The 19,841-nt window shown below is 42.3% G+C and overlaps 1 protein-coding gene and 1 long non-coding RNA gene across 2 annotated transcripts in view; one reads left to right on the top strand and one right to left on the bottom strand.

The window, feature by feature from the left end:
* The window catches only part of wnk3 (WNK lysine deficient protein kinase 3), a 62,761-nt gene extending 43,355 nt beyond the window's left edge, over positions 1-19,406 (top strand). The window contains exons 13-25 of the mRNA XM_058085130.2: positions 786-921; positions 991-1,107; positions 1,198-1,293; positions 1,366-1,414; positions 1,642-1,794; positions 2,021-3,597; positions 7,776-8,025; positions 11,098-11,174; positions 11,260-11,603; positions 14,961-15,196; positions 15,257-15,337; positions 15,480-15,643; positions 16,968-19,406. Coding sequence (XP_057941113.2) covers positions 786-921; positions 991-1,107; positions 1,198-1,293; positions 1,366-1,414; positions 1,642-1,794; positions 2,021-3,597; positions 7,776-8,025; positions 11,098-11,174; positions 11,260-11,603; positions 14,961-15,196; positions 15,257-15,337; positions 15,480-15,643; positions 16,968-17,492 — 3,805 coding nt within the window. The 3' untranslated portion in view covers positions 17,493-19,406. The remainder of the gene's footprint in view (positions 1-785; positions 922-990; positions 1,108-1,197; positions 1,294-1,365; positions 1,415-1,641; positions 1,795-2,020; positions 3,598-7,775; positions 8,026-11,097; positions 11,175-11,259; positions 11,604-14,960; positions 15,197-15,256; positions 15,338-15,479; positions 15,644-16,967) is intronic.
* On the bottom strand, positions 396-3,676 carry LOC131137322 (uncharacterized). Its single transcript, XR_013630205.1, has 3 exons — positions 1,178-3,676; positions 987-1,084; positions 396-880 (listed from the first exon to the last, which is right to left on the bottom strand). It is a non-coding gene; the product is annotated as an uncharacterized LOC131137322 (long non-coding RNA).
* Positions 19,407-19,841: the final 435 nt, after the last annotated feature.

Here is a 19,841-nt window from a genome sequence, read left to right as displayed (position 1 = left end):
GTCCATCATGTATAAAGAACTTACATGGGGAATTGTTTAACATTAGTATCAAGTGATGCCTCCATTTACTGTATATGACACGCTTTACGAACAGGACAAGAGACGTTGAGGTGCACTCTAAACTTATTGATTGCAGTCTTCAGTCACTGCCACACATGATCAAAAACATGGAAAAAGATGACTGGACAATCTTAGGTTATTGAAAAATACTGGCAAATAAAACATTGGCAGTGATAACAATTGTGATCATCTGGCCGCCACACATATTTTACATGTCAATACTAATAAAAGTTGATTTACCTGGCCAAATTTGGCCCCCTAACTGCAGCCCAGCTTCTTGCTCTGCAACTGATGTGTGTTAGAAGCCAAAGGCCTGCAAGATGCTTCCCATGTTCATTAATATGAACTTTGTCAATATGATGTGTGTAGCACAAATTGTCTGTGTGTCCATGTTTGAATTATCAATCAAGAAAAGACCAAACATCATCCAAGGTTCATGTTATCATCATTATACTTCAATAATGTAGTAATTATAGAACCATAGAATTTACATTTCACCTACAACTAACAATTTTAAATTATACAGAGATGATCCTTGTAAAGATCTCTGCATGTTCGGAGAACGTGTCATATATGTTGTTTTTCCAAATGATATTAAATATAAAATATTAAAATATTACGTGTTAAAACTCAAGGACATGTCATATACTGTATATGTACTCATGTATTCAATGTCTTTGTGACTTCTGAAATATGTAATGACTAAAGTAGAGCGCCACCGACAGGTCTTTGCCAGGAAATGGAGAAAACGCCATTTTGCTCATGTCGGATGGGAAATCAGAAAAAGTAAAGACTCAAAGGAGGGCTTCTTCTCTGAGACCTGAAAAAGTTTCACATCAGTTTCAACTTAGTATGCTCCAGGTGGGTGCACACAGCAACAAATGAACAATATTTCTGTAAGCATGCATCTGTTCAATCATATTTACGTAGGTGTCAGGCAGTGGGGACAACATGGTGGAATGCCAGTTGGAGACCCATAGCAATAAGATGGTGACGTTTAAATTTGACATGGAGGGAGACGCACCTGAGGACATAGCAGATTACATGGTAAGGTATCATAATAATATAATTATTAATTATAATTCTGCAATTTATCGTAATAATGCTTGGTCTTAACCTGTAATATCTTGTCTTCAGGTGGAGGAAGTCTTTGTCCTCGATATGGAAAAAGAGATGTTTGTTGAAGACCTGAGAGCCATAGTTGAGAAAGCCCAGGAAATTCTTCAAACACATGTATGAGGATTTGCCCATTTCCTTGTCAGCCAATGTTCTTTGACATTTTTCAATCTTACATTTCTCTATTAGACTGGATCTTGTGACCAGTTGCAAGTCAGCACTCCCACTAGCGCTACATGTGAGTTCATATTACCTTTGTATCAATCTTTGCCTATAATAGGGCACTACAGAATGGAAATGGGGACAATAATTGATAGTAAATAATGATGTTGATTGTATGTAATTGATTGTTGACTAATTGGGTCTTGAATATTTGTTATTTCATTGATTACTGCGCTCTTGATTGAGTTGAACTAGTTTGCATTCTGAGGAAGAACACACAAATTGTTCTGTTTATCGTCTCAGCTGACTCGCAGCCACATTCATCTCCAGTGGGGCGTTGGCGCTTCTTTATCAACCAGACCATTCGCCACAGAGATTCTCTTTCTAGCCAGGGAGCAGCCACCACGCCACCCACTGCGGAATCACGGCCACTTCCACCTTCTGCAGTAGACAAAGGTAAGCTCACTTATCGCTGTCATGTCACTTTATATCTTGTGTATAACAGAAAATACTATTATCATTTAAAAATGTGGGCCTTACAGGCTGCAAAAAACATGCACCTATAGGTTTAAATCAAATCTAGTCAAACATGATGCCAGACGTAGCCAGTGATGCATGCAGAATGAAAGGAATGCCCTTCCATTGTAACAATGCTATTTTTCTACTCACATCTGCTTTGTAGGAAATGAAGGATCCCACAGTCTAGAATCCACCAGTGGGGTGTCCTCTCCACCTTGCCCCACTTTACTCGATGTCGCCACTGTGCTAACCCCCGTCTCTGTTGGCCCCACTACTACACAGACGCCGCATGCAACTGTATCTGAAAGCATCTGTGCACCAGCCTCTACTGTTCGACCCCCCAATCCTCAAAATATTTCAAGTGATTGTGACCTGCCGATCCTTACCTCAATTTCTGCTGACCAAAGGCTGGGTGCGCCCTTATCAACAGCAAAATGTTCTGCCACAAACCTTACCACAAATCTCACGACTGCCAAAGCCCCCAGCATTCAAACGGACGTAACAGTACCCCACCCTGACTTGGAGCATCTGCAGCAGACACTTGCTCAGGGAGTCAAACAGCCCCAGCTTCAACCTGCACAGCAGCAGGTTCCAGCTGGACAGCAGCGTTTACAAGCATTGCAACCAGAGCAACAGGCCACACATAATCTCCAAGCAACACCACAACAGCAACAGATGCCAGATCAAGCGTTCCAAGAGCAAATGCAGAAACCAATACCACAGAGTACTCCACAGTGCCAGATACAACAGCAGATCCTGGCAACCCAAGCTGCTTTTGTACCTCCACAGCAGCAACAATTAAACATACAGCAAAACACAGACGTACATCAGATGTTTATGGGCAGCGCTGCCTTTAAGTCTGATCACATGTTGCCCTCATCAGTGAGTCAACAGTTTCTTCAGGCGCAACAAAATGGTAGCCACCTGCTGCAGCAACAAATTCCAATTCCCGCCCAAGTGTCACAACAACAATGTCAAACACAAAACCCAGAGCAACAGGAAGCGCTAAGTGCCGCGGAAACACCTCAGAAACAGCATCCGCTTCCCAAACAACCATCTCCACAGCACTCTGAGTCAGAGGTGTCCACAGGCGAGATGAGTGTCACAGATGACACAGGCAGCTGCTCTGTGCCGTGCCATCTTTCCTCCGACTCTTCTTTGCCGCCTTTTCATTTGGGAGCTACTGAAGCCTCCTTACCACCACTCTCCCTCACGTTCACCCCATCCCCTGCTCAGCCTTCCTCTGTGGCCGAGTCAGACAGCGAGGGTCCCCCTAAAATAGAATTTGTTGACAATCGAATAAAGACACTGGATGAAAAGCTGAGGAACTTGTTATATCAGGAGCACAGCAGTGCAGCGGCTCAAGCGGGGGGGGCTGCATCCACCCCAGCTGTCTGCACATCCGCAGGTGGAGAAGAGTCATCAGAGCCGCTGCCGTTATCTTTCCCGCCGCCTGCCTCTATCTCGGACACATCTCCCCACTCTTCATCTTCCACTACTTCCTCCACCACCTCCCATTCCTCCTCCACCACCCATGACCCTGAAAGTTGTGGAAGAGCAGAGGATGCCTCCTCAGAAGTTCTCAACTCAGCAGAGCAGGGCCTAATAGAGCAGCAACCTGGCCCATCTCACCCGAACACCCACACCACCGCAGTGCCCCCTGCCACTTTCCTCCCTGTCAGTCAGGATTTCTCTGCAGGGGCCCAGCACCCTCCGGTGCCAGGAGAACCAACCATCCTTGTGAGTGACTAACACCAGTCGGGGTTTGAGTAAATCCAAAGTATTTCCTCGAATAGTGGCCTCCTTTCTAATAGACGCCTACAAATAGGCTTCCTCTTTTTTTACTGGGGGGAACACATGAGCGGTACCTTTACTTACCTCCATTCATAGATGCTGTTGCTAAGAAACCCACATTAAAAGGTTACCCATTGAATTGGATTGGCTAACTCAGTTGCTACCCAAAACAGATGCATGTGCTGTAAGCTATCTCATAGCTAAGATTAAATGAGTTCAGTGCACCTGAGAGTTGGCTCTCTCTCGTGCTGATTGAGGCCGTGTGAACATGTGTGAGTGTGACTCCACCAATCAAAACACTGCATATGATGTGATATGATATCAAAACCCAACAATAAGGTCAATAGCAAAAAATAACAGTTAAATATAAACACTAAAGCATAAGTACAGTAGTTAAATATACTGTACGTGGCTCTATTCAACAAAGGAGTTCTGTTGCGTATAACCGTTTACAATAAACGTACACAACTCCCGTAGTTTGATTGAAGCTTGGTAACTCTGTAGCCACAAGCTGGAACAAATATTGATGGGAAATTGAGAAAGAAAAGAGTATTTAGATTAGTAAAGTTAGCTTCAAAGCCCTGGCAGATGGCTCTTGTAGCAAGACTTAAGTTATTCGTATATACTGTCGCTGTGTTTGGGTGATCACGGATTCCATGGCTTGCCAGAGACTGGAGCAGTGCTGGTGACATTCCCCAAAACTGCCAGAAAATGCAGACATCTCCTCATTGCGGCATGTTTCTTCCCAGCCCAGATCGCCCGCCTCCATTAGTAAACATCCAATCACTGTTGGTATGCTACCATCCTTTTCACTGATATCGGCCGATACTGATCTGTGACTGATCGATCGGAGCACCCATAATCAGGATATTTTTGGGATATATCACAATATGATATTCCGCCCAGTATGTGCAAGCCTAGAACCGGACCTAGCAGGTATTGTTTTTATTGTCATATACAGTGGAACCTTGGCATAGCCATTTTTGCATTGAACTGCCAGCTAAAATTGGAGTTCCAGCTGCTACTGACGGGTTGTCAATGTGATGACCGTGGCTGAAGTCCAGTGTTGTGCTAGCTAGGGAGAGATTTTCAACACCTCAGCGCAGGCCACTCAGCTAGGAGACCCGGGTTCAATTCCACCCTCGGCCATCTCTGTGTGGAGCATGCATGTTCTCCCCGTGCATGCGTGGGTTTTCTCCGGGTACTCCAGTTTCCTCCCCCATTCCGAAAACATGCTAGGGTAATTGGCCACTCCAAATTGTCCATAGGTATGAATGTGAGTGTGAATGGTTGTTTGTCTATATGTGCCCTGTGATTGGCTGGCCACCAGTCCAGGGTGCACCCCACCTCTCGCCTGAAGACAGCTGGGATAGGCTCCAGCACTCCCGCAACCCTCGTGAGGATAAGCGGTAGAAAATAAATGAATATTATGTATTCTATACATTGTCTACCACAATGATGTACATTAGCACTCAAAGTTAACAAATCTTACCTTTATGCATTCAGACATAGTACCAGAATTTGGGAGCAAATATGAGGTGAAAGAAAAAGGGGAAAAATACAAGTACATCCATACATCCAAAATACAGCCATCTGCATGGGACAATGGTAAACAAAGCAATCATAAATAGCCGCTCGCATTAAACATAAAAAAACGGGGATTTCTAAGTAATAGTTTGAAAATGTGCAGCCACACAGTTTACACATACTTCACACCTGAATAATTTACTCAATACCACTGTGGGGACAAAATTACAGTGTAAGCGTCAAGGTGGCTTTAATGTTTGCATGTGCATTTTTTGCAGCGGACCAAATCATACTCGGCAAATAATTTTCACAAAGCCGTGCAACAAAACTCACACACTCAAAACAAACATGACGGGTATTTCCCCGTCCATTTATTTTTTGAGCCTATTGCAGCTCAGTTTGGCGAGAGGCGGGGTACGTCCAGACTGGTGGCCAGCCAGTCAGAGGGCACATACAAAAAACCATTAATTCAAACAACCACACACTTATGGTTAACCTAACATGCATATAGTACTTTTGAATGTGGGAGGACATCTCGAGTACCTGGAGAAAACCCTGGCATTCACAGGGAAAACATGCAAACTCCACACAGAGATGCCCAACAGAGATTTAAACTAGGGCTGTCAATCGATAGAATAAAATAGTTAATACACATTAATCACATTTTCCCCATAGTTAACTCAGAATTAATCACAGATAGAACTATGTTTTTTATCTTTCGTAAGCCTTCTTCTTTCTGCATTCTCTCTTGTTATTTGGCAAGTAATGGTAATGGTTTTATTTCATTTGAACATGCATCAGATTCCAATTGAGTGCATCCCATAATCAGTTCACAGTTCCACATGTCCAAAAGGAGTAGGAAGAAGCAAAGCTTATTAAATCCTACCCCTCCATCTGGTACTTTTACAATCAGTAACTGTTACATTTGTTCACTTCCTGCTTTCCATAATGCAGTTTAAGGTTTTCTTTGTTTGTTTTTTTTAATAATGTACCTCGTACCGAAATAGGAGGTGATATGACCATCCAATTGAAGGGTACCATAGTAAGTGTCAATATAGTGATATATATAGCACATCATGACTGGTTCAAGACTCTTCATCCTTGTATTTAGCAAACATCAACTGCTTGTATTGTTTCTTGAATTGGCTCATCGTTGTACATTGTTTGAGGTCCTTACTCAATCCATTCCATAGTTTGATTCCACATACTGAAATGCTATGGCTTTTTAACGTAGTCCTAGCATAGAAGTGTTTCAAATGTACTTCTTCCCTGAGATCATATTTCTCCTCTCTTGTAGAAAAGTATTGGATGACATTTTTAGGTAATTGGTTGTTTTTAGCCTTATGCATTATTTTAGCTGTTTGAAGATTAACTATATCTATATATAAGTAGTAATAGTACTGCATCTGCAAGATAATATAAACATCTTTTCTGCAATGGGAGCCTCTTCTCTGGAGTTTAACTACTTATAGGTCCCTTGCAAATAGAGGAATTCCTGAAGCTTGGGGTGATGCGTGAACAATGTCCATCGCAGGGACTATGTTGCACACTAAACAGACTTGACTTAGGTCTAAATAAGTCATGTGGGACCATGGCATTTTGTGCCAATGCGCACCATTTGAGGTCACAAATGATGTGCCTTATGTGTAACTTGAATGCATAAACACAATGCAAACAGTGTGCAGACGAGTCTTCACCCTTTTCAGGCACCTTTAGCATCTACAAGACAAGCATCACCAAGGCAAATTGTGAGACAATGTGGAGGCAATAACTACTATCAGAGGAAATACAGTATGTAGTTAAAGGGGACGTGCACTTTTGGGGGGAATCATTCACAATCACTATGTGAAACATGAACACATTTCCTTTTCTGTGCATTGCTGTATTTCGATGATTTCAAACCCTACCTAAACTTCTTTTCTCAGCGCATTGATACTCGTACTTATGCTAGTTTCGTCAATAAGAGCAGCATAGATGCAGCGACACCACTTCCCATGTCCGCTCTCATTGGGATGGCTGTGTCTTCCAGCACAAGGCGTGTGCTCCAGTCCTCAGGTAAAAAACGATGTTTTTGTAGCGCAATTGAGAGGTTGATATCCACTCTTCCGTCTGTGAATGACGCTGTGACGAGCACTGAGGCGTCGTGTTAGCCCGCTAGATAACATGTTTCATGTTCGCTGCTGCAATAATAATACAGCTGTAGCTTGGTTAATATACAAGTTAGTTATGTAAATGGAACACTGTTGCCGTTTTTTTTTTAGATTTTCTTGTAAGGGCTTTAGCGTCAAAATAGGTATTAACACTGATGTCCGTTGCTAGCTAGCTCAAATTAACTTGTTTTCTCATGCTTGAATGCACAGAGAAGGGAAAGAAACATGTTTCTCATCAGGATTGGGAATTATGGGCAAAATTAAAAAAAAAGGTGCAGTTCCCCTTTAAAGTTAAATCATGTCTTTTACTGCCACTGCCTTCCTTTAAATGTGTGGGTATGGGTTTCTTTCTCTAGAAAATGTCTCCACCCACCCAGCCACTGTCAAATTAAACTGTCTAAACTGTCTGTTACACTGTCTAAACTGTTTTCTTAATACTTGTTTTAGGCTGTGCCCCCCCACTCTGACACCAACACCAGTGGAGAAGCATTGCGACTCTCTCTCCGTCAGCAACCGATCCCCCTCCGGCATGGACCGCAGCAACATAATGCAGGAGGTGGATATTTTGGCCTAAACCTGACATGTCCTAGTATCAGAAATCCTGTTAGCAAGAAATCCTGGACTCGCAAATTCAAAAACTGGGCATGCAAACTGCGTCATTCCGCCAGCTTGTTCAAGAAGCCCAGAGTCCAGCAAGGTAGCGTCCTCTTAGGGATTTTTGGAACGAGAGGAAGTGTGAGAGGAAGTGTGAGAGCAAGTGAGCGAGCAAGTGAGCGAGCGAGTGGGAATGATTGTGATGTTGAGCATGGATCTACTGTCAATCAAATATCTAGTTTAGTCATTTTAACATAGTCAATTAACTTTCAGGAAGTGTTCAATGTTGACTGCCCTGTAACCCTTCTTGTGTTTTGTTTGACTACTGATCTTAATCCGAATTCAACATTCTTTTTGTGCTCAATTTAATTTTCTTGCCAGTCTTTCCTTTTGCATGGGTTTCTCTCCGAAGAGGCAATATCAGTGAAGAATATAGGGAGGGGTGGGGGTTGGCTCCACAAAGCTGATCGCCCTCCCTGCAGTGCCAGTGGCCAAGATATGTCCCTTCATTTGACATGACCCCTCCCTGCCCCCAAGTCCATAGGCCCTGCCAGCAGCAGCCTCTCAGCTCACCACCACCATAGATAGCAACATGCATCAAGTCATGCAGTGCAATTACTAAGCTGTATGCACAGTACATACAGCATAGATCTGCTTGATTGACTGCCAATTGTAGTATCTTTTGGGTGGTGTCATCATTTGTTTCTGTATCACGCATGCTACTTTGGCCTAACAGTTGTGTTGCATGGAATTTCATTTGGCTACATTTTTATTATTATTATGTACTTTACACTTTCTTGCAGCGCTGCATGTATTTTTGTTGCATATATACTAGGGCTGGCAAATAATGAACATTTTTAATCAGATTAATCATGGTTTTCAAATGAATTAATCACCATGTCTGAAATATGACCATTTTACTGTATTTTTATTGAAAGAAAGCCAAATTATAGGGCAGGATTATGTATTTGTATGTATTAACAGCGCCAAAATTGAAATCAAATGAAGTGATGGCACACATGTCTGAAAATCTATTTACCAAACACTGCTTTATTGAATTCTCGCCTGAAGTCAGCTGGGATAGGCTCCAGCATACCCCCGCGACCCTAGTGAGGATACGCAGCACAGAAGATGGATGGATACTTTAATATCAGATTATTTGAATCAGACTTTAACTGTTTTATTATGAGCAATGAGGAGTTGCGTTCAAAGACACCACGTCATTTAAGATGAATTCACATGTTTCGGGTGAATTTTATGGGATTTCCCAGCATCATTAAATGCAGTAAAATGTACTGAGCATTAAGCGTTACAAAGTGAGTGACAAGAATATCCACTTATTGTTTTTATTTGAATGTCTTAGACCGGGGTCACCAACCTTTTAGAAACTTCTTACTTCTTGGGTCCTGATGAATGCTAAGGGCTACCAGTTTGATACACACTTCTCAAATAGACAATTTGCCTTTAACTATATGTTATTGGGAATAATTAATGATATTCATCTACCCTATTGCAATGTTTATAAAGCTAGCAGTTAGCAACATAACATCTTAGCTATAAGCAGTACACTAAACACACTGAAATAGCATGCTAACAATAGCATGAATTAGTGGCAATGCTAACTTAGCTCAGCAGTTAGCAACATAACATCTCATAACATGCTAACAATATCTATTAGTGGCAATGCTAACTTAGCTCAGCAGTTAGCAACATACCATCTCAGCTATAAGCAGTACATTAAACACACTAAAATAGCATGCTAACAATAGCATGAATTAGTGGCAATGCTAACTTAGCTCAGCAGTTATCAACATAACATCTCATAACATGCTAACAATATCCATTAGTGGCAATGGCTAACTTAGCTCAGCAATTAGCAACATAACATCTCAGCTATAAGCAGTACACTAATCACACTGAAATGCCATGCTAACAATATCCATTAGTGGCAATGCTCAGCAGTTAGCAACCAGCTCGGTGTCTGAATCCCAACACACTCCAATATGACGGTGCCAACAGCATCTAGCATTGAAATAACCTGGTTACTTACGTTTATAAGCCACATTGTTAGTTGAACATCAAATGTTTCGACAACCCTGAAACCTGCGCGGCTGCCCTGGTGCATTCAGGTGCCCATCTAGTATCGTAAATGGGAGCTGCGTATAATCATGTTCCCTTAAAGCAGCACAAGGGAATGGACACAGGCAAACCCGTCTTTTGTACAAATATATTTTAAAATATACTGTCCTTTCCAGTTTACATGTAATTGTGATTTAAACAAGAATAACAACGAAAAAAAAGAGATGCAGCTCACCGGTTGTTGTGATTTTCGGGGTGTTAGTGAAAGCATCTCGCGATCTGTCTATTGAGGAAGTGTTACGATGACGAACGGGCTATTTGTTTTAGAGTTGAGATACATAAACGGTGTTTGAATGTCACTGCTGTTGATGTGTTCATCTCAGAATAAAGTTATAAAGAGGCCACAGAGCCTGTGGGACTCTGTGGGGAGCTACGCTGTGCCGGCATCCGTCGTCATAACTTGCCATGATGCACATGCGATAATTACGCAAAAAATGTAATGTAATCTAATTTATTAAATAAATTGGTTACGGCCGTTAACGCGTTGTTTTTGACAGCCCTAATATATACATGTTAATGTATAATTATGTTAAAAATAATTTTAGATTTCTGTTGACACATGTCAAAGATGAAATAGTGTCATTAAATCACAGATAAAATGTGAATGAGACAAAGGTAAGAGTGAGAAATATGATTCTGTTTATTTGACAGCTCTGCTTTTTTACATAACAAGTTACAATAATATTGCTTTTAATAAGCCATTAACAATGATAAGCCATTAACTGCCCTTCTCTCCATGCTCATTGTTAATGAGCGTTTTAATGACAATACAGGATTTCTAGGTCATAGTTAAACATATTAAAACAGCAAAACTGCATGCAACCCAAATGTCAGCAAAAATGATGATTAACTCCAATATCTGTATGTGTCTGTGGTCCACGATTGTCTTGGTGCATCTGTTCTGTTTGTCATCTTTCATGGACATGATTTCTCTGTTGGTTGTTTTTTGTCTGTTTGACACATTGTATGTGTGTTCTGCGTATTTATGTTCTCTGTGTGTGTCTCTGACTCCCCGGCACCCCATTTTGTTTATCAGAGGGCCGATCCATCAGTCAGTCTTTCAAAGAGGAGAAGGAGGTGACCCGACATCAGTCACACAAAGGGCGATTTCAAGTATGAGAAGAGACAATATTAGTCTGACATTCATTACTTTAAACAAGGAACACGAGGCTCATGCCTTTCCGGCTGCTCTCAACAGGTGACACCAGTGTCCGAGTCCTCTCCCCCAAAAGATGTATCATCATCACGCCACGGCAGCACCCACAGAAAAGTCGGACGCTTCTCTGTAACAAAGGCTGAGACGCAGGAGGAAGACGGCCAGAGTGACAGTTCTCCAGTGTCTCCTGTTGTGATCAGGGAGAGGAGGCGATCTCGGGCAAAGGATGGAGAGAAAGATGAGAGCAAGAGGACTCCGGGGATGGCCCATCTTTCTCGAGATCATGAGCACAGCCACTCCCCCGTAGGCAGCAGTGATGATGATAATGACGAAAGTGAATTGGAGGATGAAGACTTGAGAAGAGAACTACACAAGCTGAGAGAGAAGTGAGTGGGAAAAATATAAAAGCACTAAATAAGGCATAGACTTTGGCTAAGTAGGAAAGGTTGTGGTTGCAAGTCTCAAATTTTTTTATTCACACTGCAACCAGTAGAAAGTGTATTAATTGCATTGTATTAAAGGGCGGCATGATGGTCGAGTGGTTAACGCGCAGACCTCACAGCTAGGAGACCAGGGTTCAATTCCACCCTCGGCCATCTCTGTGTGGAGTTTGCATGTTCTCCCTGTGCATGCGTGGGTTTTCTCCGGGTACTCTGGTTTCCTCCTACATTCCAAAAACATGCTAGGTTAATTGGCCACTCCAAATTGTCCATAGGTATGAATGTGGGTGGGAATGGTTGTTTGTCTATATGTGCCCTGTGATTGGCTGGCGACCAGCCCAGGGTGTACCCCCCCTCTCACCCAAAGACAGCTGGGATAGGCTCCAGCACCCCTACGACCCTCGTGAGGAAGAAGCGGTAGAAAATGAATGAATGAATAATTGTATTAATTGTCCCGCTTCCACATGATAGCAAGTATAGCATCACTTCTTAACAGTAGAGGTTCTAGCGTCAATGGCGCCCTTTGTGAGACAGATCGCGTCTTTCAGGGACGCCCACGCCGTTTAGCAACCTTACAATGGTATACTCTACATAAAGCAGCTCGGCCTGGCGCAGCGCCGCGCACCCACGCCTCCATTCCTCCCACAGCGCAAGTGGCAAAGAGGGAAGAGAGAAGGCGTGACAGGGTTTAACACAGCCAAGTGTAATCTCAAATGAACGCTTCTCATTGCTTTTAAAAGCGCATCAGAGACCACAATGAGCGTCACCACACAACCACCTCATGGGTGGGACACGTCATCATCATTAAACACAGCAGCAGGCTAATCGAAGTATCCACCAGCATTCCTGCTTTGCATCGCCAAATAGGAGAGCCACGCTGTCGAGCGAAAAGGGCTACAGTATATTCACGGTATCTCCTCCTCATCCTTCTTGAGAAAAAATGAACAGTAAAAAATACTATATCCTACAGCCATATTGTAACAACCGACTTACAGTGAAGAAAATAAGTATTTGAACACCCTGCTATTTTGCTATTTCTCCCACTTAGAAATCATGGAGGGGTCTGAAATTTTCATCGTAGGTGCATGTCCACTGTGAGAGAGATAAACTAAAAAGAAAAATCCAGAAATCACAATGCATGATTTTTTAACAATTTATTTGTGTGATACAGCTGCAAATAAGTATTTGAACACCTGTGTATCATCTAGAATTCTGACCCTGAAAGACCTGTTAGTCTGCCCATTAGAAGTCCACCTGCACTCCATGTATCATCCTGAATCAGATGCACCTGTTTGAGGTCGTTAGCTGCATAAAGACACCTGTCCACCCCATACAATCAGTAAGACTTTAACTTGTAACATGGCGAAGACCAAAGAGCTGTCCAAAGACACCAGAGACAAAATTGTACACCTCCACAAGGCTGGAAAGGGCTACAGAGCAATTACCAAGCAGCTTGGTGAAAAAAGGTCCACTGTTGGAGCTATCATTAGAAAATGGAAGAAGCTAAACATGACGGTCAATCTCAATCGGAGTGGAGCCCCATGCAAGATATCACCTTGTGGGGTCTCAATGATTCTAAGAAAGGTGAGGAATCAGCCCAGAACTACACGACAGGACTTGGTCAATGACCTGAAAAGAGCTGGGACCACCGTTTCCAAGGTTACTGTAGGTAATACACTAAGACGTCATGATGTGAAATCATGCATGGCACGAAAGGTTCCCCTGCTTAAACCAGCACATGTCAAGGCCCGTCTTAAGTTTGCATATGACCATTTGGATGATACAGAGGAGTCATGGGAGAAAGTTTTATGGTCAGATGAGACCAAAATAGAACTTTTTGGTCATAATTCCAATAAGCGTGTTTGGAGGAAGAAGAATGAAGAGTACAATCCGAAGAACACCATCCCTACTGTGAAGCATGGGGTTGGTAGCATCATGCTTTGGGGGTGTTTTTCTGCACATGGGACAGGACGAGTGCACTGCATTAAAGAGAGGATGACTGGGGCCGTGTATTGTGAGATTTTGGGGAACAACCTCCTTCCCTCTGTCAGAGCATTGAAGATGGGTTGTGGCTGGGTCTTCCAACACGACAACGACCCGAAGCACACAGCCAGGAAAACCAAGGAGTGGCTCCGTAAGAAGCATATCAAGGTTCTAGCATGGCCCAGCCAGTCTCCAGACCTGAACCCAATCGAAAATCTTTGGAGGGAGCTCAAACTCCGTGTTTCTCAGCGACAGCCCAGAAACCTGACTGATCTAGAGAAGATCTGTGTGGAGGAGTGGGCCAAGATCCCTCCTGCAGTGTGTGCAAACCTGGTGAAAAACTACAGGAAACGTTTGACCTCTGTAATAGCAAACAAAGGCTACTGTACCAAATATTAACATTCATTTTCTCAGGTGTTCAAATACTTATTAGCAGCTGTATCACACAAATAAATTGTTAAAAAATCATGCATTGTGATTTCTGGATTTTTCTTTTTAGTTTATCTCTCTCACAGTGGACATGCACCTACGATGAAAATTTCAGACCCCTCCATGATTTCTAAGTGGGAGAAATAGCAAAATAGCAGGGTGTTCAAATACTTATTTTCTTCACTGTATATAAATCTTTGTTTTTAGTTGTTGTTAATTATTAGTTGCCTAATGGGTCACTTTCTCTGTGAAATTTGTCTGTGCTACGTGTTTTCACGCTTTTTAGCATACTAACAGTGGTTACTGAGGGGAGGCGCAGGAGGGGCGATCTAATTTAAGATACCGTCAGGTTGAGTTCCCATTATGTGTGACATCTTTGATCTGACATCAGATGTGATGGGACGATAAATACAAAAATGTCCATGCTGGTTCAGACGGTTACATTAATAGTGGTTGCTGTCATTATTTTTTCCACTGAAATGTGCGCGACACTCTGAAAAATCTGAAAAATGAGGTTTTGGTGCACTGTGCGCATGTCAGGCAATTTACCACTGTGCAGGGTGCGCTTCACCTGTGCCAGGAATAGACCAAGTTGGAGCATTCAAGCTTTCAGCGCACCTTTGGCGTGTTGTTTTGTAACAAAATTGTCACTGCACCAAGCTGAAAATGTGGACACCTCCACTGGTGTGCCACCACGACCATCTCGACGCAGCCCAGTGGTGTGCTGGACCAAATTACCACAGCGTGGGCCACGCCACCCTGCGCATCCCTGCGCTGTGCCACGAAATTAGAGCCCATTGTCTGAATCATAGCATTGACAATTGTCAACTGTGACAATAATTCAACCGTAATAAAATGCCTTACCTGTGTTTTGAATCTCCACATCTGTAGGCACATCAAGGAAGTGGTGTCGCTTCAGGCCCAGCAAAACCTAGAGCTCCAAGAACTGTACAGACAGCTTCGCTCCCAAAAAGGACAAAGGCAAAGTCTGCCCACTTGCCTGTCTCGTACCCCTGCTCTTCCTCCACTAGCCCCAGTCCTTTCTCCTCGCAGGCCAAGGCCGGCCAAAACCAAACTGCGGCCCCGACCTCACTCTCACATGGATAACAACGGAGTCACACTTGCTGGTAAAGTGTTATTATTCATGTGTTCTGTATTTGTAGATATTCAATGTGTTTCTCGTCCAGGATTCCAACAGTCAAGTAGTTTTTTGGGTGCTGAGCAGAGTGGAAATCCTCCTCATGGCACTTCACTGCCTGCTAAAAGAGGTACTGGTGTAGAATACACTGGTGTCAGGTTTAAGATATTTGTTGTCTTTTTTCATGAACACAGTGGAATTCAACTCTTGTGCTGTGCTGTGTAGCCAAAATGGACGGAGACCACAGCTGATTGTTTTTGTTGTTCCTCCAGATCAAAGCCCGATAAGGAAAAACACGTTCACTGATGAATTGCACAAACTGGTTGATGATTGGACAAAGGAGACACTGGACCAAACCACGCCCAGGCCTTCTCTCAATCAGATCAAACAGATTCAGCAGGTGCAAGAGTTGGGGGGCTGGACTCAGCTGATTGAGGTACTATTCACACCAGGCAAAGCTGGAATCATACAAGGGGGCATGCCCTGCAATGCTGAAAGCTATGGTGATGTTTTTCTAAAAAGTTCAGCTTTCTGTGACCTCAAATCCAGTTTGTTTGTAAATGAATGGCTAAAATGCATCGAAAAATTACATTGGTTTTAATGTATTTGTTTGTTAATGTGTTTTTCCACTTTTCTGACCTATAAATGTAGTTACATTTAGTTGGAATGTTGTATTCTGGTGTTAAACCATGCCAACGTTTCAGATCATGGAGTGTGCGCATTTGGTAGTGAACCCTGCAAGAAGTTTGGGATGGCTCCGAAAGCTTAGATTCAGAGAGTTCTTTGAACACTGGTTCACAAAGTGCAGGGCTTCCTTATATGGGCGTGCATTGTAGGCCAGATACGTTTTTTTCTGCCCTGCCACAAGCATTGGCAATGTCTCCCAGGAAGCGTTTGTTCGGTTGTACGGTAAAGCTACATTTGAAGCAATTCCTAACGAGGCAAACTTCAGGCACAAGTGGTTGGAGTTCCTGTTTCCCTACCAGCAAAAGAAAAAATTTGAATCTGTCACTGGCATTTCACACTGGACTGTTTTGGGAACATGGGCCAGTATGCAGCTAGACTAGCCAACAAACTGTTGCTGAAGCCTGACGCCTTTCCAACGTTAGTCAAAAGAGTCAGAAGAGCAACCAGTAAGTAACAATTTATCAGTGTAATATTTGGTTTAAGCAATGGAACAAAAGAGGTTGTCTGTGTAGCATTATAGAGTGTGCATCCGGGGAGTGAGGTACAAATTACAAGCTCACCGAGTCTGGAGTTGCTAATAACCATTTCCCACCACAATCAGTGGGTCTCCCCGAGGTTTTTAAACACTGTTAGTCCCGCAAAAAAAAACACATTACATGTTAGAGATGCTGTAGAACACCTAAGACTAAAATAGCTACTTAGCATTGAGCGATGTCTTGAAGTAACCTCTTTTCTTGAGAAACTTCAGATTGTCCAGTCTCTACTTCCAGATCGGATTCGGGATCCAACACATACAGCTGTATGTTAAAAGCCGACATTTTCAAAAGCTACAAAGCCGTTTAAGTTGGGTTCGGCAGCTATTCGGCAGTCCTCATGAGCCCTTGGAGTGTGATCAATGAGCGGAGTGGGCATGCTTTGAGGCGGGCCTTGGGTGGAATAAATTAAAAGAGACCGTTTTCGCGGGAAGCAAAGAATTCAAAGAATAGATGCAGATTCTGCAAGAATCAGAATGATGCTTGCTTTTTCACAGCTAACAGTCCCAAAGCCTCATTGTATCACTCTTTCCCTTACAGGTGGCTCCTCCAGGCTGGTTTCCATTGGTACCACTAAATCCACAGGCAGCCCCAGCTGCCGCCGGCTTGTCTGTGGCAGCCCCTCCCTATAGCGGTCTGTCTATCTTCCCCGGACCTTCGCAAACGCACACAGCTCAAGTGCCACACACGCAGCCGGATTTCCAGCTCCAGGAGATGACCTTTCAGCCGGCCCCCGCGTGCCAGCAGACACAGCAACGTCCCATCCAGTTGACACAGGCCATCATCCAGCTGCCCTGCTCATCACCTCAAAACCAACCGCTGCTGCCTTCCCAAACGACCACGTCTCCGGCGTCTACAGCTGTGACTGTGCAGCCTGACAGTAGCTCCTCTGCACCCGCAGATGGCAGCGTTGCTAGTGGGGGGGCATTTTGTTCCTGTTCCTCCTCATCTTCAAACTGTTGCTCCTCCTCCTCCTCCTCCTTCTGTTCTAAAGCTGCTCTACCTTCCAGTGCCAAAAATCACCCAACGCCCCCCACCGCCACTCTTCCGCTGGGACAGAAATGAAACCAAGCTTGAGGTAAATATAATGATGCAAGAAAAGATCTGAAGTATGAGTACTGAGGTGCAGTACTATAACTGCAACCAATGATGACAGGATGTGGGGAATGAATGCGAGATATGATTGGTTCTGGTATGTACAGAGAGAAGGCGACATTGAACACAGCCCCTGAGCGTTGTGAATAACGGTATGTGTGGGTCTTGGGGTGTACACGTTGTTTAACGTATGTATGTGAAATGTATGTGTGTTTACCTGTATGTGTGTGTGTCTGAGGACATATCTCCGACAAACGTTTTCTTTTCACTGTCAGAACTAAACTGTCCCTAAAAATATGTTTCATGATGTGTCCATATCCTTGGTCATTTGTTTTAGTTTGTCAATGTTTGCGGTGAAAGGACTATCAATTTTAAAAGTGCAATTAGTAATGATCATTGGAATTGATCAGCATGTATTGTAATCATTTCTAAGTCATCAAATATTTTCATATGCAGACATTGACTCCTTTTTAAAATGGCAACCGCACAATCTGCTTCAATGGGCAGAGAAAAAAAACATTAAAAGAACCCAGTACAGACTTTTTCTTTTCCCAATAGAAAAGATTCTGCTGATTCTAGTATGACCTGACCCAAATTAACACAATTGAAAAATCTCACTACACACTAGAGTACACGTGAAATAATACTAAAGTACCGTAGTCATTATTCATGTTAATGTAGGTACTAATATCTGTTTTTGTGGGAAAAATGTTGATTTTTCACCCCAATTGTTATTAGACCTGTGACATTATCGCTTTGTCACAGAACGAGGAAGCACAATTGTGATCACCATGATTGGTCCACAACCAAAACATCACACTATTATGCAATCGATAGTGTTGGACAGCATGTGTTTATTTTGTCCTTGTTTGGAGTTGTGTGATTAAAACAGACTTTCCGTACACTAGTCTGTATTTTTAATGTGCATGTTAGACTGTATGTATATGTTTGACACAAATACATGATGGACTACATTAGATGACTTTTTTGGCTTGCACCTCCTTAACCAAAATTTGTCAATTCGAGCATCACTCAACCAACAAAAAAGCTCAAAACAAAAGAAATGATCTCTCTTTTTTCCTCAAGTAAAGTAAATATACACTGTGATGATTATTGATTTGATGTGCACTTGCCTGTCAAACTGCAGACTGTCATAAGATGAACCAGAATCAGACAGTTCCATCCTTTATTTGACTCCTCTGGTAGAGCATATACATAACATAACACATGACATGTCACATGTGTCACATCTGGCTTAGCAGCTCATTTAGCCATGGATGGTCAGGTTTATGCTTATTATGCTTATTAAACGACTGCTGCTTAAGAACATGAATGGTCAAGTAGCAATAGTTCCTTTGGACATCAATTACTATATGACGATGGTTTTCTGTATGCGTTTCATCCTAGAAGGTCGGATCCTTTGCTGTCATGTCTGATACTAACATGTAGACCCTGTGCATACAAAACAGCTTCATTATCATGTTTCATGATGCCGTTTTACCAAAATGTTATCTAAAAAAAAAGAAGAAAAAAAAATACAAAAACATGAAGATTATTTTTGTATTTTCTAAAGTTGGTGTTAAATTGTAAAATGTCACTCTGGCCATATTAAGTAAGGTTTTGAGAGCTTAAAAAAACTGGTTCTCAAGTTTGTTTCCATGGTACTTTTTTAAAATACCTCTTTTAGGATTTTTGGGCTTTATTTCTATGAATCACCGAAAACAAAACAACATAGTTTCTAGGCTTTATTAAACGTACTCATGGATGCAAAAAAGTCAAGGGCGTCCCTTTAAGGCATGACTGAGAACCAACCTCCTGTACATTGTAACAAAATCACTGTTATGTTTTGTAACTAATCAATAAATGATGTCAAACATCACACAATTGTGACATTTTTCCATGCTGTGTTATATTCTTACAACACAAACTGTGTGAAAATGTCAAAGTTACAAATATCAAGCTCATTGCAAAGCAAATATAGATGTTTTCAATGTATGCAATAATGTGCAAGTTCACCAAAACTGAAAAAATGTAAATCTTTAAAAGGAAATTGACATTTGACATATTTAAAAATGTTGTCCTTTTTATGTCTTACATCCAGCTTATTGAAATGTTTTCTTTTCAAGTGTCTGTATGTGTAAAAATATACAGTATTTTTGCATCAAGCACCATATTTACAAATGGCATAGGCATTTAAAATGTATTTTAAATCATTTTAAATCTACATTTTGATCTCTTTTTGTAAATAACGTGTCCCATGTTCAATCTTAGATGTTTTAAAACAGGAGCTTTTTTTTCCAAAATACCAAGTTTTGACTG

This window comes from Doryrhamphus excisus, linkage group LG17 (genome assembly GCF_037039965.1).
Source record: "Doryrhamphus excisus strain RoL-2023G ecotype Guam linkage group LG17, RoL_Dexc_Guam_v1.1, whole genome shotgun sequence".
NCBI lineage: Eukaryota > Metazoa > Chordata > Actinopteri > Syngnathiformes > Syngnathidae > Doryrhamphus > Doryrhamphus excisus.
Note: the sequence above shows the minus strand (reverse complement) of the source record. Positions and strands in the feature narration are given on the sequence as shown.